Raw genomic sequence first — 18,498 nt, 5'->3', positions numbered from 1 at the left:
CTTGGGTAGATGTCTTTGTTTGTTTGGGCTGCTATCAAATGACTATACTACCCAAGGCAATCTATAGATTCAGTGCAATGCCTAGGAAATTACCAAGGACGTTTTTCACAGGACTAGAACAAAATATTGTAAAGTTTGTTTGGAAGCCCAAAAGACCCAGAATAGCCAAAAAACATACTGAGAAAGAAAAATGGAGCTGGAGGAATCAGGGTCCCTGACTTCGGGCTATACTACAAAGCAACAGTCATCAAAACCATATGGTACTGGCACAAAGACAGAAATATAGATCAGTGGAACAGGATAGAAAGCCCAGAATTCAACCCACACACCTACAGCCAACTCATCTATGACAAAGGAGGCAAGAATATACAATGGAAAAAAGACAGCCTGTTCAGTAAGTGGTACTGGGAAAACCACATGTTAAAGAATGAGATTAGAACACTCCCTAACACCATACACAAAATAAACTCAAAATGGATTAAAAACCTAAATGTAAGACCAGATCCCATAAAACTCTTAGAGGAAAACATAGGCCAAACACTCTCTGACATAAACCACAGCAACAGCTTCTCAGATCCATCTCCTAGAGTAATGACAGTAAAAACAAAAATAAACAAATGGGACTTAATTAAACTTCAAAGTTTCTGCTCAGCAAAGGAAAGCCTAAACAAAATGAAAAGACAACCCACAGAGTTGGAGAAAATACTTGCAAGTGAATCGACTGACAAGGGATTCATCTCCCAAATTTATAAACATCTTCTGTAGCTCCATACCAAAAAAACAAACAGCCCCATTAAAATGGGCAGAAGATCTAAACAGACAGTTCTCCAAAGAAGACATACAGATGGCCAAAAAACACTTGAAAAGATGTTCAGCATCACTCATTATTAGAGAAATGCAAATCAAAACCACGATGAGGTACCACCTTTCACCAGCCCGAATGGCCATCATCGAAAAGTCTACAAGGAAAAAGTGCTGGAGAGGGTGTGGAGAAAAGGGAACCCTAGTACACTGTTGGTGGGATTGTAAATTGGTGCAACCACTGTGGACAACAGTATGGAGATTCCTCAGAAAACTGAAACTAGAACTCCCATTTGATTCAGCAGTCCCACTCCTGGGCATCTATCCGGAGAAAACCATGACTCGCAAAGACACATGTTCATTGCAGCCCTCTTTTCAATGGCCAAGACATGGAAGCAACCTAAATGTCCATTGACAGAGGAGTGGATCAAGAAGATGTGGTACATGTACACGATGGAATAGTACTCAGCCATTAAAAGGAACGAAATACTGGCATTTTTAGCAACATGGATGGACCTAGAAATTATCATGCTAAGTGAAGTCAGACAATGAGACACCAACATCGAATGCTTCACTGACATGGAATCTGAAAAAAGGACAGACTGAAGTTCTTTGCAGAACAGATACTGACTCACAGGCTTTGAAAAACTTATGGTCTCCAGAGGAGACAGTTTGGGGGGGTGGGGGGATGTGCTGGCGGTGTGGGATGGAAATCCTATAAAATTGAATTGTAATGATCATTGTACAACTATAAATTTAATAAGTTCATTGAGAAAAAAAATACCACAGACTGCATGGCTCCTAAACAACAGAAACTTATTTCTCAGAGTCTGGAGGTTGGGAGTTGGAGATCAGGTTGCCATCAAGCTTGGGTTCTGATGAGGACACACTTCCAGATTTTGCTCCAGACATCCTGGTGTCCTCACATGGTGAAAGGGGCAAGGCAGCTCTCGGGGCTCTCTTTTCTAAGGACACTGATGTCATTCATGAGGGCTCTACTCTTGTGACCTAATCACCACCCAAAGACCCTCCTAATGCTGTCTCTTTTGGCATAAGATTTTCAACATATGAATTTGGTTGGGGCAGAGAGTTGGGCACAAACATTCTGGCCATAGCAAGAGGGAATCACTGGGAATTTTCCCCAACGTTAGCCAGATGCTTGCATAAATCAGAATCTTTAGAATAACAAGTACCAGGATTGCAGTACTCACAGGTACAGAAACTCCCACCACATGGAGTGGCTGCTGCCTAAAGTCAGCCATGAATTATAGGACACCAAGCAGAGTGCCCCCCAATACAGGTGCCCTCCTTTGAGCTGCCTTCCTTGCTGCTGAGAACTATTCCTGCTTAAAAATCCAAAAGGGATTTTCTTTTTCTTTTTTTAAAAATGATTTTTATTTTTTCCATTATAGTTGGTTTACAGTGTTCTGTGGTTTTCTACTGTACAGTGAAGTGACCCAGTCACACAAACATATATACATTCTTTTTCTCACATTTTATCCTCCACCATGCTCTATCACAAGTGACTAGATACCGTTCCCAGTGCTATACAGCAGGATCTCATTTCTTATCCATTCCAAATGCAGTAGTTTGCATCTATTAACCCCAGATTCTAAGTCAAAAGGGATTTTCTTTTCTTTTCTTTTCTTTTTTTTTTTTTTTTTTTTTTTGGCTTTTTGTCTTTTTGCCTTTTCTAGGGCTGCTCTCGTGGCATATGGAGGTTCCCAGGCTAGGGGTCTAATCCAAACTGTAGCTGCCAGCCTATACCAGAGCCACAGCAATGTGGGATCCGAGCCGCATCTGTGACCTACACCACAGCTCATGGCAATGCCGGATCCTTAATCCACTGAGCAAGGCAAGGATTTAAGCCACAACCTTATGGTTCCTAGTCGGATTCGTTAACCTCTGAGCCACGACGGGAACACCAAAGTGTTCCACTGCACTAGCAGGAAACCTTGATATAGAACCTGAGCCTCCCTGTGTGGCTGGTGCTGGGTCCCATGTGTCCTCATGAGAATGGGCAAATGGCAGAGCACCTGCTCCTGTGGGAGGCTGCTCTATGTACTCAAACAGACTCATCCAATTAGTCCAGGGCTTCTCTTGGCCAGGCAAAACCTCTTCTTATTGCTTTCCCAAACCGTGATCATCTCCTGGTTATCTTCGTCAATAAATATCCACATGTGAATATTTATTAGGCTTCTACTGTGTGCTCTGGTTAGGGTCCCAAGACACCAGAAGACAAGAGAAATAAGGCCCTGTCCTCATAGAGCCATCCTGTCTGTCGTCAGAATGTCCACACCCTCTTTTGCCCATTGGTCTCATGGATTATTTACACCAACATCTAGAATTGTTTCCCTATTTTTGTTCATCGTCTATAAAACTGAGCTAAAAAACAACAGCTTCTCACAGATGGTTGCAAAAAATATCACAGAAGATGGCTCTGCCCAGCTGCAAAGCCCTATCAGCTCCTTGCTCTGGCACTCAGGGAGGTAGTCTTTGACTAAAGATCATAGGTAAACTTTAGAAACACTTGGCTTTCTGTTTCAATGTCTTAGTCTGTCACCGAGAAAGGATTTATTTTGCCTTGGCCTCTCTTCCCTCCTGGCTCCTAAAAAGCAACTTTTTTCCCCCTTGGGCCTTTCCAAGTGTTGAAAATTAAGCTGCAACTTGAACCTCATATTGCTTTTTCCAATCTCAGGAAGAATTGTAGTGCTAAGACATTTTGCTGGACCCTTTTCAGTTATACAAATTTCAGCTCTCAGTGTTTTTATATGTGGGTGAAGTTTATGGGAAGAATTTCAGAAGCCTCTCGAGAGAAAGAGGGGGAAACCTCCTTTAAGGATGGTAAATTTCACATAAAGAGGCCAATAGTTTGTGCGTATTTTCCAAAATGGAATACCCCAAACACTGGAGATAGACAAAATTGTAGTTGGAATATCATTGAAGTCTTATGATAATATACTTAATTTGATTACTCATGGCAAATGTTAACTGGTTTTTCACTTATAACATTCGTGTTTCCTTACATAACAAGCTTATTTAAATTAAAAAAAACTTTTAATATTATGTAATCATACAGATGGTACATGGATATGATAAAAATAGCAAGGCAGGTACACAAATAATGGAGTTTGGGGAAACACTGGCTAAGTGAATGCCAGAAACAGGAGTCCTGGAGGAAAGCTCCCAGTCCTGCAGAGAGCACACCCCCCACCCACAGAGGCAGGAAGCCTGTGGAGGTGAGCCTTTGCTTAAATAGAACACAAGTTACCCATATGTGCCAACCACGCCAGAGTAGCAGATGTGCAGATTAAACACTTACTGAGCATCTACGCTGGAAAAGGAAATAACTCACATTTAAGGCTGGGGGAGGCAGAGGATCCTAGAACAGCTTTACACTGAGAAACTCAGGAGAGTATGCAAGCCTTACTTGAGGAACAGATTGGTGTCCTGCCCAGAGGTTAGAGGTCACAAAAGCAGGCCATCTGAGGAATAATCTCTGTTACCAGCCAGAGTGTCTTACCTAGAAGTTACCTGCTGATTTCATTACGGACCACATTTGCAGTAGGATGACAGTAAAACCTCGAATGAGTAGCCTCTTAATGATAATGAAAGTTTTAAAGTACTTATGAGAGTTCCCTCGTGGTGGTATTGTCACTGCAGAGGCTTGGGTCTCTTCTGCGTCATGGACTCCATCCCTGGCCTGGGACCTTCCACATGCTGTGGATGCAGCCAAAAAAATAAAGTGCTTATAACCCGTTGTTGTTGTTGTTTTCAATTAGGAAAATAGTGGAGCAAAAACTAAATGGAGGAGAAGAACTATTTCCTTTATTTACATTTGGAACAGAATCTAGAAATTGAATTGTAATTTTACTGCTTTTCCTGCTCTGTGTTTTCACAGCATTGGGTCCAGGAGTGAGAGTCCTTCTGAGCTGTGGTCCACTCCCCCTACTGCCCCCACCCCCTGTTCCCCCCTTGTTTCATCTGATTAAATCTCTTCACCTGACACCTAAGTTCACCTTCTGCCCAAAGACTTCCTCCTCCTCCCTGTGAACCAAAATGCTGCTCCCAGACTGAGGCTGCTGTTCTTCTGCTATATGCAGAGGCTGTGGAGGAGCATTCACCAGCCTGTTGATTTTGTGGAGGACTCATGAGAAAGTTCTCAACAAAGAAATAAGAAACAAAGCAGAGTGGACCTGTGCTTCTGGCCCAAACCACCCATTGTAATACACAATTAGGGGAGATGTCAAATCTAAGTCACTTGATCCTCCAATCACCAATAATTTTCATTCTAGAAATCGTATCCTTTAGATTTTTCTTTTGTACAGATTAAATGAACAGTTGTGCTCAATGTCTTAAGTATTGAGTTTCTGTCTAGAAGAGGTGGGGTTACAAAAACAAGACCCATATATGTGCTGCCTACGAGTGACTCCCTTCAGACCTAGAGACACAAATAGATTGAAAGTGGGGGGAGGATGGAAAAAGATATTCCATGCAAATGGAAATTAAAAGAAAGCTATAGTAGCAATAGTTGTATCAGACAAGATAGTCTTAAAAATATAGACTGTTATGTAATGATCAAGGGATCAACCTAGGAAAAAGATATAACAATTTTAAATACATATGCACCCAACACAGGAGCACCTAAATGTATAAGGCAAATATTAACAGGCATGAAAGGAGAACTCAGCAGTAACACAATGATAATAGGGGACTTGAAAACACCTCTTACATCGGTGGACAGATCGTCCACACAGAAACTCAACTCAGATCCTTAGCTTGAGTTTACTGGTCCCCCAGGTCCTGGTCACAGATGTTATTGCAGAGAATGACTTACCTCTCAAGTGCCCATTCCCACTCCCACCCCAACCCCAGCTCCCATGTGCTGTTGGAACCATCTCATTTAGAGCAGAACTTTGAAGAATTAAAGACAAAGTCCCAAATGTTGGAGTCTCAGAAGCAGATGAAGACAGTGCTTAAGCTGATAGGAGGGTGTGCTTGGCCATTTATTTTAGGAAACCCTCAATGTCAAACTAGCACTTGGTATCATGGGAAGTGCATGTACTAACATAGACCTGGATTTAGACTCAAGACTCAACACTTCCAAGCTGAGTCATCTTGAGCAAACTTTGATCTTGAATAAAAATTAAACTATTTAATTTTCTTGACATTTAGTTTCCCTTCTGGAAAAAGAAGATACTAACTGGGTTGTGTGGAGGCTTAAGTTACACTGAGAGAATCCATCCCCGACCCCTGCCCCACTGAATCTCTTTGCTCTCTCAGCCTCAGCCCCATGTGGTGTGTGTCTTTCAATCTCTTTTCTTCACCTTTATTTATTTATTTATTTTGCTTTTTTGGGTCAAACCTGCAGCATATGGAAGTTCCCAGGCTAGGGGTCGAATCAGAGCTACAGCTGCCGGCCTATGCCACAGCCATAGCAACCTGGAATCCGAGCCACATCTGTGACCTACACCACTGCAATGCTGGATCCCAGACTCACTGAGTGAGGCCAGGGATTGAACCTGGATCCTCATGGATACTAGTCAGATTGCTTGCTGCTGTGCCACAATGGGAACTCCTCTTATTCACCTTTGACCTGTCATTTTTTTGCCCTGTGTTTGGTTTTTTATTCTTCAAATAACCACGATGTAGAACTGAAGACTTTTTTCATTATGTTGGTATTGATCAAAGACATTTATATCTTTTTAAAAGTGATTTTAAAGATCAATTTTATCTTTTTCAAAATGTTCTATATTCAAAGCAAATCAGTGACTTTTTGAAAATGTTTCTGTTTGGAGCTCGTAGTGGGGTTGGTTTTAACCTTTGTAAGTCAATGACCTTTGTAACTTGAAAGATTATCTTGGCGTAGGTCATTGGGGTGAGTCTTGAGTGATTTTTCTGGCTTAACATGGCCCAAATCACAGCTTGCCTTACATAATCTCTCCATTCACATCAGCTTCATGGTATGCAGAATGTAGAAGTATTAACATTCCCTTGGGGTAAGGCAGCATTGAACCCAAGGTCAACTTGGCTGAGGTGGAAGCATTGTAGAGGGAGGAAATACAGGGACCCCAAGTTGCTGCAAGAATGGAGGTCTAATCTCATCCAGGACTTGGGACCCAGCTCTGAAAGTATAGGTCTTCAACCAAGTTCTCAGTTATCATATGGAGTCTTGATAGCCAAGAGTCATCAGAAAACAGTAGCTTCAGGGCACCTGGTCCCATCACAGTCATCTTTAGACAATTTGTATCTAATTTTCCTACAGTTGTCTGTGATATAAGACCTAAGGAAGAAAACTGTGACTTTTCATGTTTGTTCCATTCATTCCTTCATTTAGCTTTTTTTGAGGGCTGACTGTATAACAGGCACAATATTCGTGGTACCCAAATGATTGTACCCACGCCCTATCCTTCCTGGACTAAGGGTATAGCAAGAGACACATCTGCAAACAGGCAACTAGGGAATGGGCTCTGCCCTTGGGGTGACCACAGACACATTTGAGAGCTCAAAGGAGGGAGGCAGGCCTAACTGATGGGGGAATGACAGGGAAGAGAATTCCTTCCGGGAGCGTGGTAGGTAATTTGTGTTGAGCCTTGAAGGCTAAGGCATCAGCAGCCTGGCTTCTAGCTGTAGCTCTGCATTTGCATCAGCCTTGCCTTATTTTCTGACTCACAGCCAATTTCCTCTTTTCTGTCTTGGGAAGATAGGACCCACCTTTCCTGCCTCCAGAGGTGGAAGTGAGGCAATTAGTGAGGCTGCTTGTGAGAACCCTCTCCTGTCGGGAGGTTCTTCCTTTTGCCCAGCAACATGCACCTGCAGGATGGGGATCTGCCTGGGCTTAGGGTTCGGGTGCAGCTGTGAACTTCAGATCTGTCTTCACGAGACTAGTGTACCTCATTTCGTTTGGTCATGATCCTGATGTTCTTCTTTGACAATGAAGTCTGTCATTAAACTCTGAGTAAATCACCTCTTTCTCTTGGTGAAAGTGTGTCCTTGCAGAGATTACTAAATAGTATGGGCCTCAGGATTGTCTTCCGTATAACAAAGATGATGATAATGGTTCATACCTCATAGGGTGGTTGTGAGGATTAAAGGAGAGAATTTGTGTAGAGGACCAGGCACATAGTGACTGCTCTAACAGCATTATTGGGACTGGGGGAGTAACCAGGAAGGGGTCACAAAGAATCAGGATAAGCCTTCTGGTTGGCCACTTTTGTGACTTCTCCTTCCATGGTTGAGGTCAATGCTGCCCTCATACCACCCTGAGTGGTTGAGAGAGAATGGCCAACCCTATTTTCCTATTTGTAGATAGTGCAGGTAGTTGAGACTGGGTGAATTCCTTATCACTATTATGTATTCAAAAATACTGGAATATTATTCAAGCTTTAAAAAGGAAAGAAATCCTATCCCAGACTATAACATGAACAAACCTTGCGGATGTTATGCTAAGTGAAATAAACCAGTCACAAAAAGACAAGTACTATGTGATTCCACTTATATGAGGCATCTATAATATTCACATTTCTAGACACAGAAAGTGAAAAGGTGGCTGCCAGGGGCTGGGGGGTCATGGGTATGGAGTTTCAGTTCTGTGGGACGAAAAGGGTTCTGGAGATGGATTGCGCAACAATTCGAATATACTTAACATTTCTGAACTGTACACTTACGAAAAATGAATATGGTAAATTTTTTGTGTCTTTTACCACAATTTTAAACAAACTTATTGAGCATGTGCCAAGTGTAAGGTTTACACCTGGCCCAAGGTGAGTATGTGATTAAAAGCAAACATGGCCCCTGCCTCCTCTTATGAAACATCCAGGCTGGTAGGGGAGACATATATCAAAGTGAGAATGGCATTAATGGGCAAAAGTGCAGCTGGGACAGATGCTCTAAAGAGAAGTTCATGGTACCCTCAGAACCTAGAGTGCAAGGACTGAAACTTGTCAGGGAGGCCAGGCCAGGCCAAGACCAATGGTGAGTGGGATGAAGGAAGACCATCCCAGGATGATGCAAAGCCTGAGCCAGAGCTGGAAATGTAGAGAATGGAAGAAAGTGTGTTATGAGAGGAGGCTGGTGACAGTGGAGAGGCCAGGCCACATGGTCTTTTTGGCCACAGTAAGGAGTTTGGTCTTTCTTCCTGAGCTGAGGGGGCGCCATTGAGGGTTTTGAGCTGAGGAAGGGAGAACAGATAGAAAATAGGTTTGTGTTTTGAAAAGATCAACCTGAAAGTACATTTTATTTTTTTCTTACAAGGAAAGATCTTATTAAATGCTGAGAATTGTCTCAATTGTCCAAATGGAAAATTGAATGAGTCCCCTCGACCTTTCTCAGGGGCCTGATGTTTGCAAGGCCCTGGCGAGAGTACAGATGGAGACCTACATCCCATAAGTCTAAGCAGTTATAGGCTACAGTTAATCTAACGAACTATTATCAATATATCCCATCCTCTTACCATGGCAAACACTTTTTATAACTCAAATGTCAGAAAAGATGTGTACAACTATGGTTTTCATATAACTAAGCCTCAACAAAATATCAAAGATGATTGGATTTAACTGCAACTGCACTATCTGGGGATTCTGTGGGGTCAATGATGTGTGGATGAGTAATAATATAAAGATTTTATAATTAATCACTTTCCATTTTTTTTGTTTTTGGCCTTCTTTATAGCAAAATCACTGTATTGCTTTAAGATTTTCGTATAAGTTTTGATTGAACTGACTTAAATGACTTCCTTTTTTTATAACAGGTATATTGAAATGTAATTTGTAAATATAGAATTAACCCACTTGAACTATACAAGTTTTTTGAGTCACTTTAGTTTTGAGATCATTTTTCATTAATTCCAATTCGAAGAAACTTTGTCCTGCTGAGGGAACATCAACTGAATTGTTAAAAAAAAAAAAAAAAACTTTTTAGAGCCTTATTTGATTTGAAAATGAACCATGAATACATAATGTTCCAGACATGGTAATGGCATCTCATACAATAGATTATCTTTATCATAAAAATATTAGAAAATATTTTCATTCCCTCACACGAGTCTCTCTCAAAAACTGCAATTCTTCCTATCTGATCAAGCATTATCTCTATCTAATATTAATGTAAAGCCCTGATTCATGTTTCACATATTGGCTGGACCTCTACACAAATTTAAGAAAATAAGGATGATGTGACACTGTAAACGCTGGGTGAGTACCGTGAGTTTGGAGGAGCTCCTGAACTATAAATTGGAATATGAGGAGGGGGAGGAATATAGGCATTTGGTGCAACGAGAAATGGTACTTCATCATGCAAGCACCATTCACCATGTATTCATGTATCTGGAAGGAAGGAATTGACAAGTTCAATAGCGTTTTCTCTTTATTTCATTTTTTAGAGTTTTTTTTGAAATATAGTTGATTTACAAGGTTGTGATAATTTCTGCTGTATAACAAAATAACTCAGTCATGTATATACACATATCCATTTTCTTTTGGATTCTTTTCTCACATAAATTATCACAGAATATTGGATAGAGTTCCCTGTGCTGTACGGCAGGTCCTTGTTGGGCAATCATTCCGTATACCTCAGTGTGCATATGCCAATCCCAAATCCCCAGTCCACCCCCCAACCCCCTGCCCCGTCCCCTTTGGTAACCGTAAGTTTTTCAAAGTTTGGGAGTCTGTTTCTGTTCTGCAAATAGGTTGATTTATATCCTTTTTTTAGATTCTGTGTGTAACTGATATCATATGATGTTTGTCAGTTAGCCTTTTCTCTTATCCAGGAATTTCTGCCCCTCAGCCCCTCTCTGAATTCTTTTTTGTTTGTTTGTTTTATCTTTTCAGGGCCACACCCATGGGATATGGACGTTCAACCCAGGGGCTGAATCAGAGCTCTAGCTGCTACCCTAAACCACAGCCATAGCAACATAGAATCTGAGCCACGTCTGCGACCTGCACCAGAGCTCATGGCAAAGCTGGATCCTTAATCCACTGAGGGAGGCCAGGGATCAAACCCGTAGCCTCATAGATACTATCAAGTTTGTTCCGGCTGAGCCATGATGGGAACTCCCCCTCCCTGAATTCTGAAGCAGCCCCATCACCTCCATGGCTGGTGTTAGCATTGGGAAAACCCTCACGTGTTTGGGGCTTTCAGTCATGGTTGCCAGTTGTTTTGGGGTCCTAAGGCAAGGGGTGTCGGGGAGCAGTTCCCTGGAGCCTAAACTGTGTTAGTCACAAGAGCTGGTGTTTAGGATTACCCCTAGTAACACAGACACTCATGTGACCTTAATAAATTGTGTGTGTGTGGGGGGGCTTCTCTGCCCAGGGTTTTAGGATATTACTCCCCTGCAGCCTACATTGTATAAGCATCCAGCAGGCCCTTTCCAAGTCCACCCCATCAACTTATTAATCCTGATATTGACCAACACTGCCAGGAAACCCTTTCTTTCTCAGCATCCTCCTTTAAAAGACTGCTGACTGTGTTTTTCACTTGTTTTGTCTCATTAGGAACCGGTGAAAGTGGCAAAAGCACCTTTATCAAGCAAATGAGAATTATCCATGGGTCTGGTTACAGTGACGAAGACAGAAAGGGGTTCACGAAGCTGGTTTATCAAAACATATTCACTGCCATGCAAGCCATGATCAGAGCCATGGACACCCTGAGGATACAGTACGTGTGTGAGCAGAATAAGGTAATGTGCTGGAGAGTGATGGACCCTTTTGTGAATGCATGCTTTCCTCCTCTGGTTAGCCTTGTCTCTGAACCAAAACAGTTACTGAGAGCCTCCATCAGAGGCCAGAAGAAGCTCTTGGGCTCTGACTCGGAGTAGAGATGCTCTGGCGGAGTGTCATGAATTTGGTAACAGCACTGCAGTCTTAGTCCTGCAGACGGTCTAGCACAGCAGTAGTATGGTGCTACCGAGTGTGCTGCATGTCATAAATGTGGGTAGTCTTTTTGGCGGCCTTTTTCAGGTGCTGAGATTAGGAAGACCGATATGTACATTTCCTCTTTCAGCTAAAATAAAATACCTTATTAATTTCTTCATTGGTACAATGGAGAGCTCAGGTTAATAGTCAACTTTTTAACAATTTCCAGTCTTAAGAAAAGTTTCTGGAGTTCCCGCTGTGGCACGATGGGATCAGTGGTGTCTCTATAGTGCTAGGGCACCAGGTTCAATCCCCGCCCCTCCACCGTGGGTTAAAAGATCCCGCATTGTCATATCTGTGGCATAGGTCACAACTGCAGCTTGGATCTAATCCCTGACCTGGCAACTCCATATGCTGTGGGGTGACTAAAAAAGAAAAAAAATATTTTCTTAGAGGCCCTGCAGGCTACTCAAAGAGTTCAGTGGGTTTTGTTTGTTTGGGGAGCTAGCCCTTCTCAGGAGCTAAGTGATACTTTTTGAAGGGTAATGCTCATGTCGCAACTAGCAACAGACTCTCATAAAGTAATGGTATCAGGTTGCCATTTGTTTTCCTATCACCACGATTATTTAAAATACGCACCTGTTGAAGACCAAAGGAGGCAGGAAAGCTGGAGAAGAAGGCAAATAAAATGTTTTATGGTGTATTGGAATGTAAATCCAGAAAAATGCTATGTCTGAACTCATTAAGAACCATCTAGATGATAGTTTATTTTAAATAATTGATACCAAGTTATAACAAGACATGATGATGCAGAGAAAAATTTCGTCTAAGATGGGCCTCTTGTAAATTGATGGAAAAGAATTTAGCTGCTCAAATGTAAGAATTGGATGTGGACTACAAAGGCAACTTCATCACGAGTTTGTGGCATCTGTTTTCATAAATGTGATATGCAAAGACCTCCAAAGCAATCAAATTAAATTTTTTTATTACTCAGTGACTGGATTACCTAGAAAAACACAACATTGCCAAAATTTAGATGCACCTTTATAATGTGCTGCAACCTCATGTTTTTACCACTAGTTCCTTGCAATCTTGAGGAAATGAAGGAATATATCTTGCCCACAGTTTCAACTTTCAACAGTGTTAGGTTGAAACGTGTGTGTGTGTGCGTGCGTGCGGGTGCGTGCGCGCATGTGCGGGGGCTGGGGAGTGGTAGTGGTGGGAATTAGTCTTTAGTTTATCTGGTGCCAAGTAATATGAGAGAGGACTACTGAGCCATTAGGAGATTCTACAAGTGACTCTGCTGATGCTTTTATGCATTGGTTTTTGAGTACAGGCATTCTATCTTCCTGAATGTGTGCAATTAAAAAAAAAAAAAAAAACAACCAAAAACACCCTATACAAAGTATTTTGAAAATTAGGCCAACTTTGGAAATTCAGGTTTGTTTCGTCTTTGGAAATTTAAGATAGGGTATGTCAGCAACATCCTCCCAGTGATTTTAGTTAATCGCTTTCCTCCTTTTAAAAGGCATTCTGTTTCCTGTCATAATGGGGTGACTGGAGAAAGCTTGGAATGTAGGGATGGGTTTGTAAAAAGACCTATTGCGAAGAAAGCCTCAAGTACAAGCCTTCTGCTTACCTTGGCAACATGTGTTTGTAAAAACCTGGTCAGACTTAGTAATCGGGGTTTCTGGGGTTTTGTTTTGTTTCCTTCTCCCTCAAGGTCTTCTAGAGGTTCTCTGTGTTTGTATTTCAAACAGAAAGGCTTTATGGGGCTTGACATTCCACCACTTTTCTCCTTTGCTCTGGGTAGGAATTCGGGTGGGCCATGTCCACTTGCCTGCTAATCTGTGTTAGTTTCCTACAGCTGCCATAACAAGATACTTCAAGCTGGGGGGCTTACCCCAGTTTCACAGTTCTGGAGGCTGGAAGTCTGACATCAAGATGATTGGTTCTACCTGGAGGTTCGGGTGGTGGGGAGCCCTGTTCCATGCTGCTCTCCTGGCTTCTGTGTTTGTTGGCAATCCTTGGTGTTCTCTGTCTTGTAGAGGCTTCCATCCCTCCTTGGGTATGTCTTTATGTAGAGTTTCCCTCTGTGTGTATCTGTGCTCACATGACCTTCTCCTCTCTGTGTCCAGATCTCTCTCTTCCTATGAGTACAGCAGTCATTGCGTGAAGGCTTATCCTAATCCAGCATGACCTCATCGTAGCTTATTATATCTACAAAGACCCTATTTCCCAATAAAGTTACTTTCTGAGGTTTGGGGTTTTCATGCATTTCAGTCAACACTGTTCAACCCAGTACAGTCTGCCCCCTGCCCCCATTAATGTCCAACCCCTCAGCAAAATACATTCCCCTTATTGCAATATCCCTAAAATGTCTTAACCCATTCTGGCATCAACTCCAAGTCTCAAATCTAATCTAAATATGAACTCAAAAGTTCCCCAATCTCATCATTTAACTCCTCCTAAATCAGGTATGGGTGAGACCCTAGGTATAGTTCCTCTTGGAGCAGAATTTGTCTCCTACAGGCTGCGAAACTAGGAAATTAGTCAATTGTACCTCTGTCTCCATTCTTAATGCCTCCTCTCTATTTCAAGTACCTGCATCCATGCTTCATAAACTTCCTCTTACCCCTCAAACATATGCTAGGGGTGCACCACATATCGAAGTGGCTTAAGGAGAGGCCAAAGGGTGGGTGGAAAGATCACTGGATTGGTTCCCCCAAAGCTGGGCTCTGCTTATGACTCCACTTTGGATCTCAGGCAGAAGCCTGCAACCTTTTTCTATTAATGCCCAGAGAGTAAATACTTTTTTGGCTTTGAGGGCCATAAGTCTCTGTTGCAACCATTCGGCTCTGCTGTTGTGGAAAACCAGGCATGGGCAGTGCATAAATGAATGCGTGAGGCTTGCTTATGAACTCTTTTTTGCAAAATGTGAAAACTATTCTTAACTCACGGGCCAAACAAAAGCAGGCCAAGAGTGGATTTAGTCCATGGGCTGGAGTTTGCTGACTCAGTTCTAGGGGAAGCCATGTAACCTCTCTGGTCTTGCATTTCCTCCTCTGTCAAATGCAGACAACACCTGCTCTGTCTGCTACATAAGTCAACATGAGCAAAAGGAAGTGCTTTGCAGATTAAATGACACTGGAGAAATTGAAGGTTATTACTGGGGCAAGTTCAAAGGCCAAAAATGGATTCATTGTTTCTTCTGTTATTCATTCAGGTCTTTCTGATGCATTTCTTTATTGTTTTCTGAGTAATTTTCTCTGTGGACTAGTCCTGATTCCAAATGTGAAACACTAACAAAGTACCCTTCTTAGGTCATAAAAAGATAAAATGACCAGTGCTAGTGCTCTAGGAGTTTAAGTAATTACTTAAGAAGCATGATCTATGTTTTCTTTAAAAAAGTATTGCTTTATTTAAAACAGTCAATCAGTTAACAAACCTTATTAACTTTTCTTTTTAGTCATGCAATCCCTCATTTCATATTGATGAATATTTATTTCCATTATTTGATTTTTTTTTCAAGGATAAAAACACTTTCTTAAAAGTATGTAGAAGGAAATTTGTGATTTCAGAGGGTTTTATTTTAAAATATTATCAAGATTGTTGCTCAGCCAGGTTGTTGAAAGTCTCTGCCTATTGCTTGACAGACTTCTTTTCAAAGAAAATTTATTAGAAATTTAGTGTAGCATTCGGTTTTTAGTCAACATGTTTTTTCAATTAATATTTAGCCCTGAATATTTTTTTAATATACATTGTCTGCCTTTTTTAACAGGAATGATTCATATGTATTTGCTCACTCTGTTGATAAGCTTTTATCTTTATGAATGTCTCTCAAGTGTCATAGGAGCACATATTAGAATTTATGGCTTCTTGAATAAATATTACAAAGGCGTTTGCTCACTGTCAGGACTCCTGAATTTGAATTCTTATAACTTATGTATAATAGCTTATAACTTATGTTTTCTAGTGGTGATATTATGGAAAACCTTCATATATTTTACTGTTTGTAGCTTCTCCAACTTTGAGAAATTCTCCTTCTAGGCCTATATTTTATGAAGGAAATCCACTTAAAGGTTCTGCAGAATCTACTTGGATGATTCTGGATGATTTAGATCAGAATTTCCCAAGGGCAAAGGACAGCCCTGCCTGAGTTTTCAAAGATGTTTGGTTCTATATTCAGGGATCTCTAGAAAAAAATAGCAAAATCTATCAGTTCCTTTGGTAACTGACCCCAGCTTCTTCACTGCCCTGGGGTCACATTTTTTTTTTTTTTTGGTCTTTTTGTCTTTTAGGGCTGCACCTATGGCATATGGTGGTTCCCAAGCTAGGGGTCCAATCAGAGCTGTAGCCACTGGCCTACACCAGAGGCATGGCAACATAGGATCCAAGCCAAGTCTGCGACCTACACCACAGCTCACGGCAATGCTGGATCCTTAACCCACTGAGCAAGGCCAGGGATGGAGCCCACATCCTCATGGATGCTAGCTAACCCACTAACCACTGAGCCACGACAGGAACTCCGCATCAGACTTGCATGTAAGTTACACACATTTAGTTGCAAGGGCTCATCATAAAAACAAAAACAACATCTTAAAAAAGGAGACTTAACCATTAAACAGTAAAGAGCAGTATTTTGCCTGCCATTCCAATCCAGTACTTAATATGGAATTCAGTGTGTCTAGAAGTGTGAGGTCTGACATTCCCTTCAAAAAGCATCTTACTCCTTTCCTAGAATTTTCTACTTAATTCCAAGTCACAGTTGAGGCAGTGGGCTCGGGCTCTCTAGCCAACCACAGCTCTTGAAAAGCTGAATTTGGGGTGTTTAATTGATTCACAAAGCCTCTGTTCATTTTGTTTTGAGGTTTTCAGGTCCTACATTTAGGTAAACAGATGTCTTTGTCCTCAGTCCCCTGCAGTGTCTTAGGTTTCAGCCCCTGGAGTGCTACCACCCCCAACTTCTGGTTGTTATCAGGAACATGCCAAACATTGGTCTTCAGTCTTGACTCCACATTGAAATCTCCTGGGAGGCTTTTCTGTAGATGCCTGGGGTACCAGCCCCAGAGAGCTTGAGTGAAGAATTCTTGGAAATCAGTCTGAGCTTTTTGGTTGGCTTTTAGAAGCTTCCCAGGTGATTCTGATTAGGCAGCCAAGTTTGAGAACCACTGATGTATGTATCTGAACATTATCTGGAGGCGTTCATTTCAGATTCTACTTTTCTGTCAACTTCCATAGAGGAGAGGGATACTGCTGGTAATCTCTTCCATGGAATACCTAATTAATCTCCATCCAAAGTTAAGTTGAGTGGTCAGCATTAGGGATGTTTTTTTCGTTCAGCAGTGTTGGGGGCTTAGAGGGTGGTGATGTTGGCGAGAGGAGGTGATAGTACCCTTGGCAGCATCTCCAGGTGACATTTTTGAAATCAGGGTGGATTCTATTCTTGCTTTCTTTGAGTTTTCACAGGGATCCTAGAACAGGATCATGCTGAGAACTTCCAGGGATGGGAGGGAGGTGCAGGTCACATTACTGGACCTTCTCAACTTCTTTTTCCTGCTCTTCAGACCTGGAAGTTATCATTCCTTTTTGACCAGTAAAGAATCAGGGATGCAGGTTATGTTGGTAACATGCCCAAAGAAAGATATTGTTTATAATAAAAATACCTTATAATTTCATTTTGTAAATAGAGGTGTACATTAGGAAATTGAGTGGTTATATATGTTCACTCATCGTTAATAGGTAGTTTTATTTATTGAGATGGTAATTCACTAGGTATAAGACTTAAACACCAAATATCCAACTTCACATTTAAGCAATATAGTCTAGAATTTAGGGGGCAGGATCATAGGAGAAAACATTTTCTAACACCAAAAAAGAGCTTTGGTTATATCTCATATCTGTGTATATATAACTCTTCCAGCTTAACTTTTCATTCGCAGAAAGGAAGAGGCTAAAGTTCCAGAAGAGTCTGTTAAAAATGCATGTCAGGAAATCAGGCACGGTTAGGTAAAAATAGTTAATTTATGTGCCTCTATATTGAAGAGTTTCTCAGAGCTTGATGTATGTTCAGACCCTCTTATTTCCTAACTTTAAAAACCCTGTTAAAATATATTTTTCAGTCCCACTTCCTCATCCAGTTTGAAAAATCAGATTCTGCATGAGCCTCTGGGATCAGGGCAGCCAATATTCAGACTACGGCTGTAGTCCAGGGTTTCTGGTTCTATGGTACCTGTTAAACTCAGGCTCTTTCTTCCTATGTATTATTGGTTGTTAAAAATTGGGTGGTACATTTTTCTCCTTACTAAGAACTTGAAGTTCTAGTGAGTATCACAGTAAGAAAAAATTCTTCACCAAAATCCTAGGCTGGACTTTTTCCATTTATCGCCCTTGTTCTCTGATTAATCAACATTGACCTTAGCATGAAAGTTGTTTAACCAGAGCTTGAAATATGAGAGTTTATAAAATGAGGAAAAATAGGATGAAAATGAGAAAGAAACTGTTTTTTCTTCTTAATCACCACCACAAGTAAGTCTGACCACCCACTACTCTTTAAGCCTAGCTTGGGAGATGAAGAAAGTTTGGGGCCAGTGCTAAGTAATGAGATTGATTTGACTTTGAAATATTCATTTCCTCCCTTACTCTGTGCTAGGTATGAACTTATCACATGCAAATAAATGCTTTTTAAAAACTAGTGAAAAGGGAAAATCTCACAAAGTCACAAACAATCCGAGAACTAGTATGATCATCAGTCTATGTGAACATCTATCCATCCATATAACATATGTGAGATATTTGCCTTGAATCTTTACCCAACTTTGTTGCTATCTCAAACTATAAGGAAATG

The 18,498-nt window shown here is 41.3% G+C and overlaps 1 protein-coding gene across 2 annotated transcripts in view; it reads left to right on the top strand.

Annotated features, from left to right (window-relative positions):
• GNA14 (G protein subunit alpha 14) overlaps positions 1-18,498 on the top strand; it is a 203,177-nt gene that overhangs the window by 102,078 nt on the left and 82,601 nt on the right. For both annotated transcript variants that reach the window (XM_005654507.3, NM_001097518.1), the window contains 1 exon segment: positions 11,292-11,476. In XM_005654507.3, coding sequence (XP_005654564.1) covers positions 11,292-11,476 — 185 coding nt within the window.

The sequence above is a fragment of the Sus scrofa genome, chromosome 1 (genome assembly GCF_000003025.6).
Source record: "Sus scrofa isolate TJ Tabasco breed Duroc chromosome 1, Sscrofa11.1, whole genome shotgun sequence".
Classification (NCBI taxonomy): Eukaryota; Metazoa; Chordata; class Mammalia; order Artiodactyla; family Suidae; genus Sus; species Sus scrofa.
This window is presented reverse-complemented; position numbering and strand designations above follow the sequence as displayed.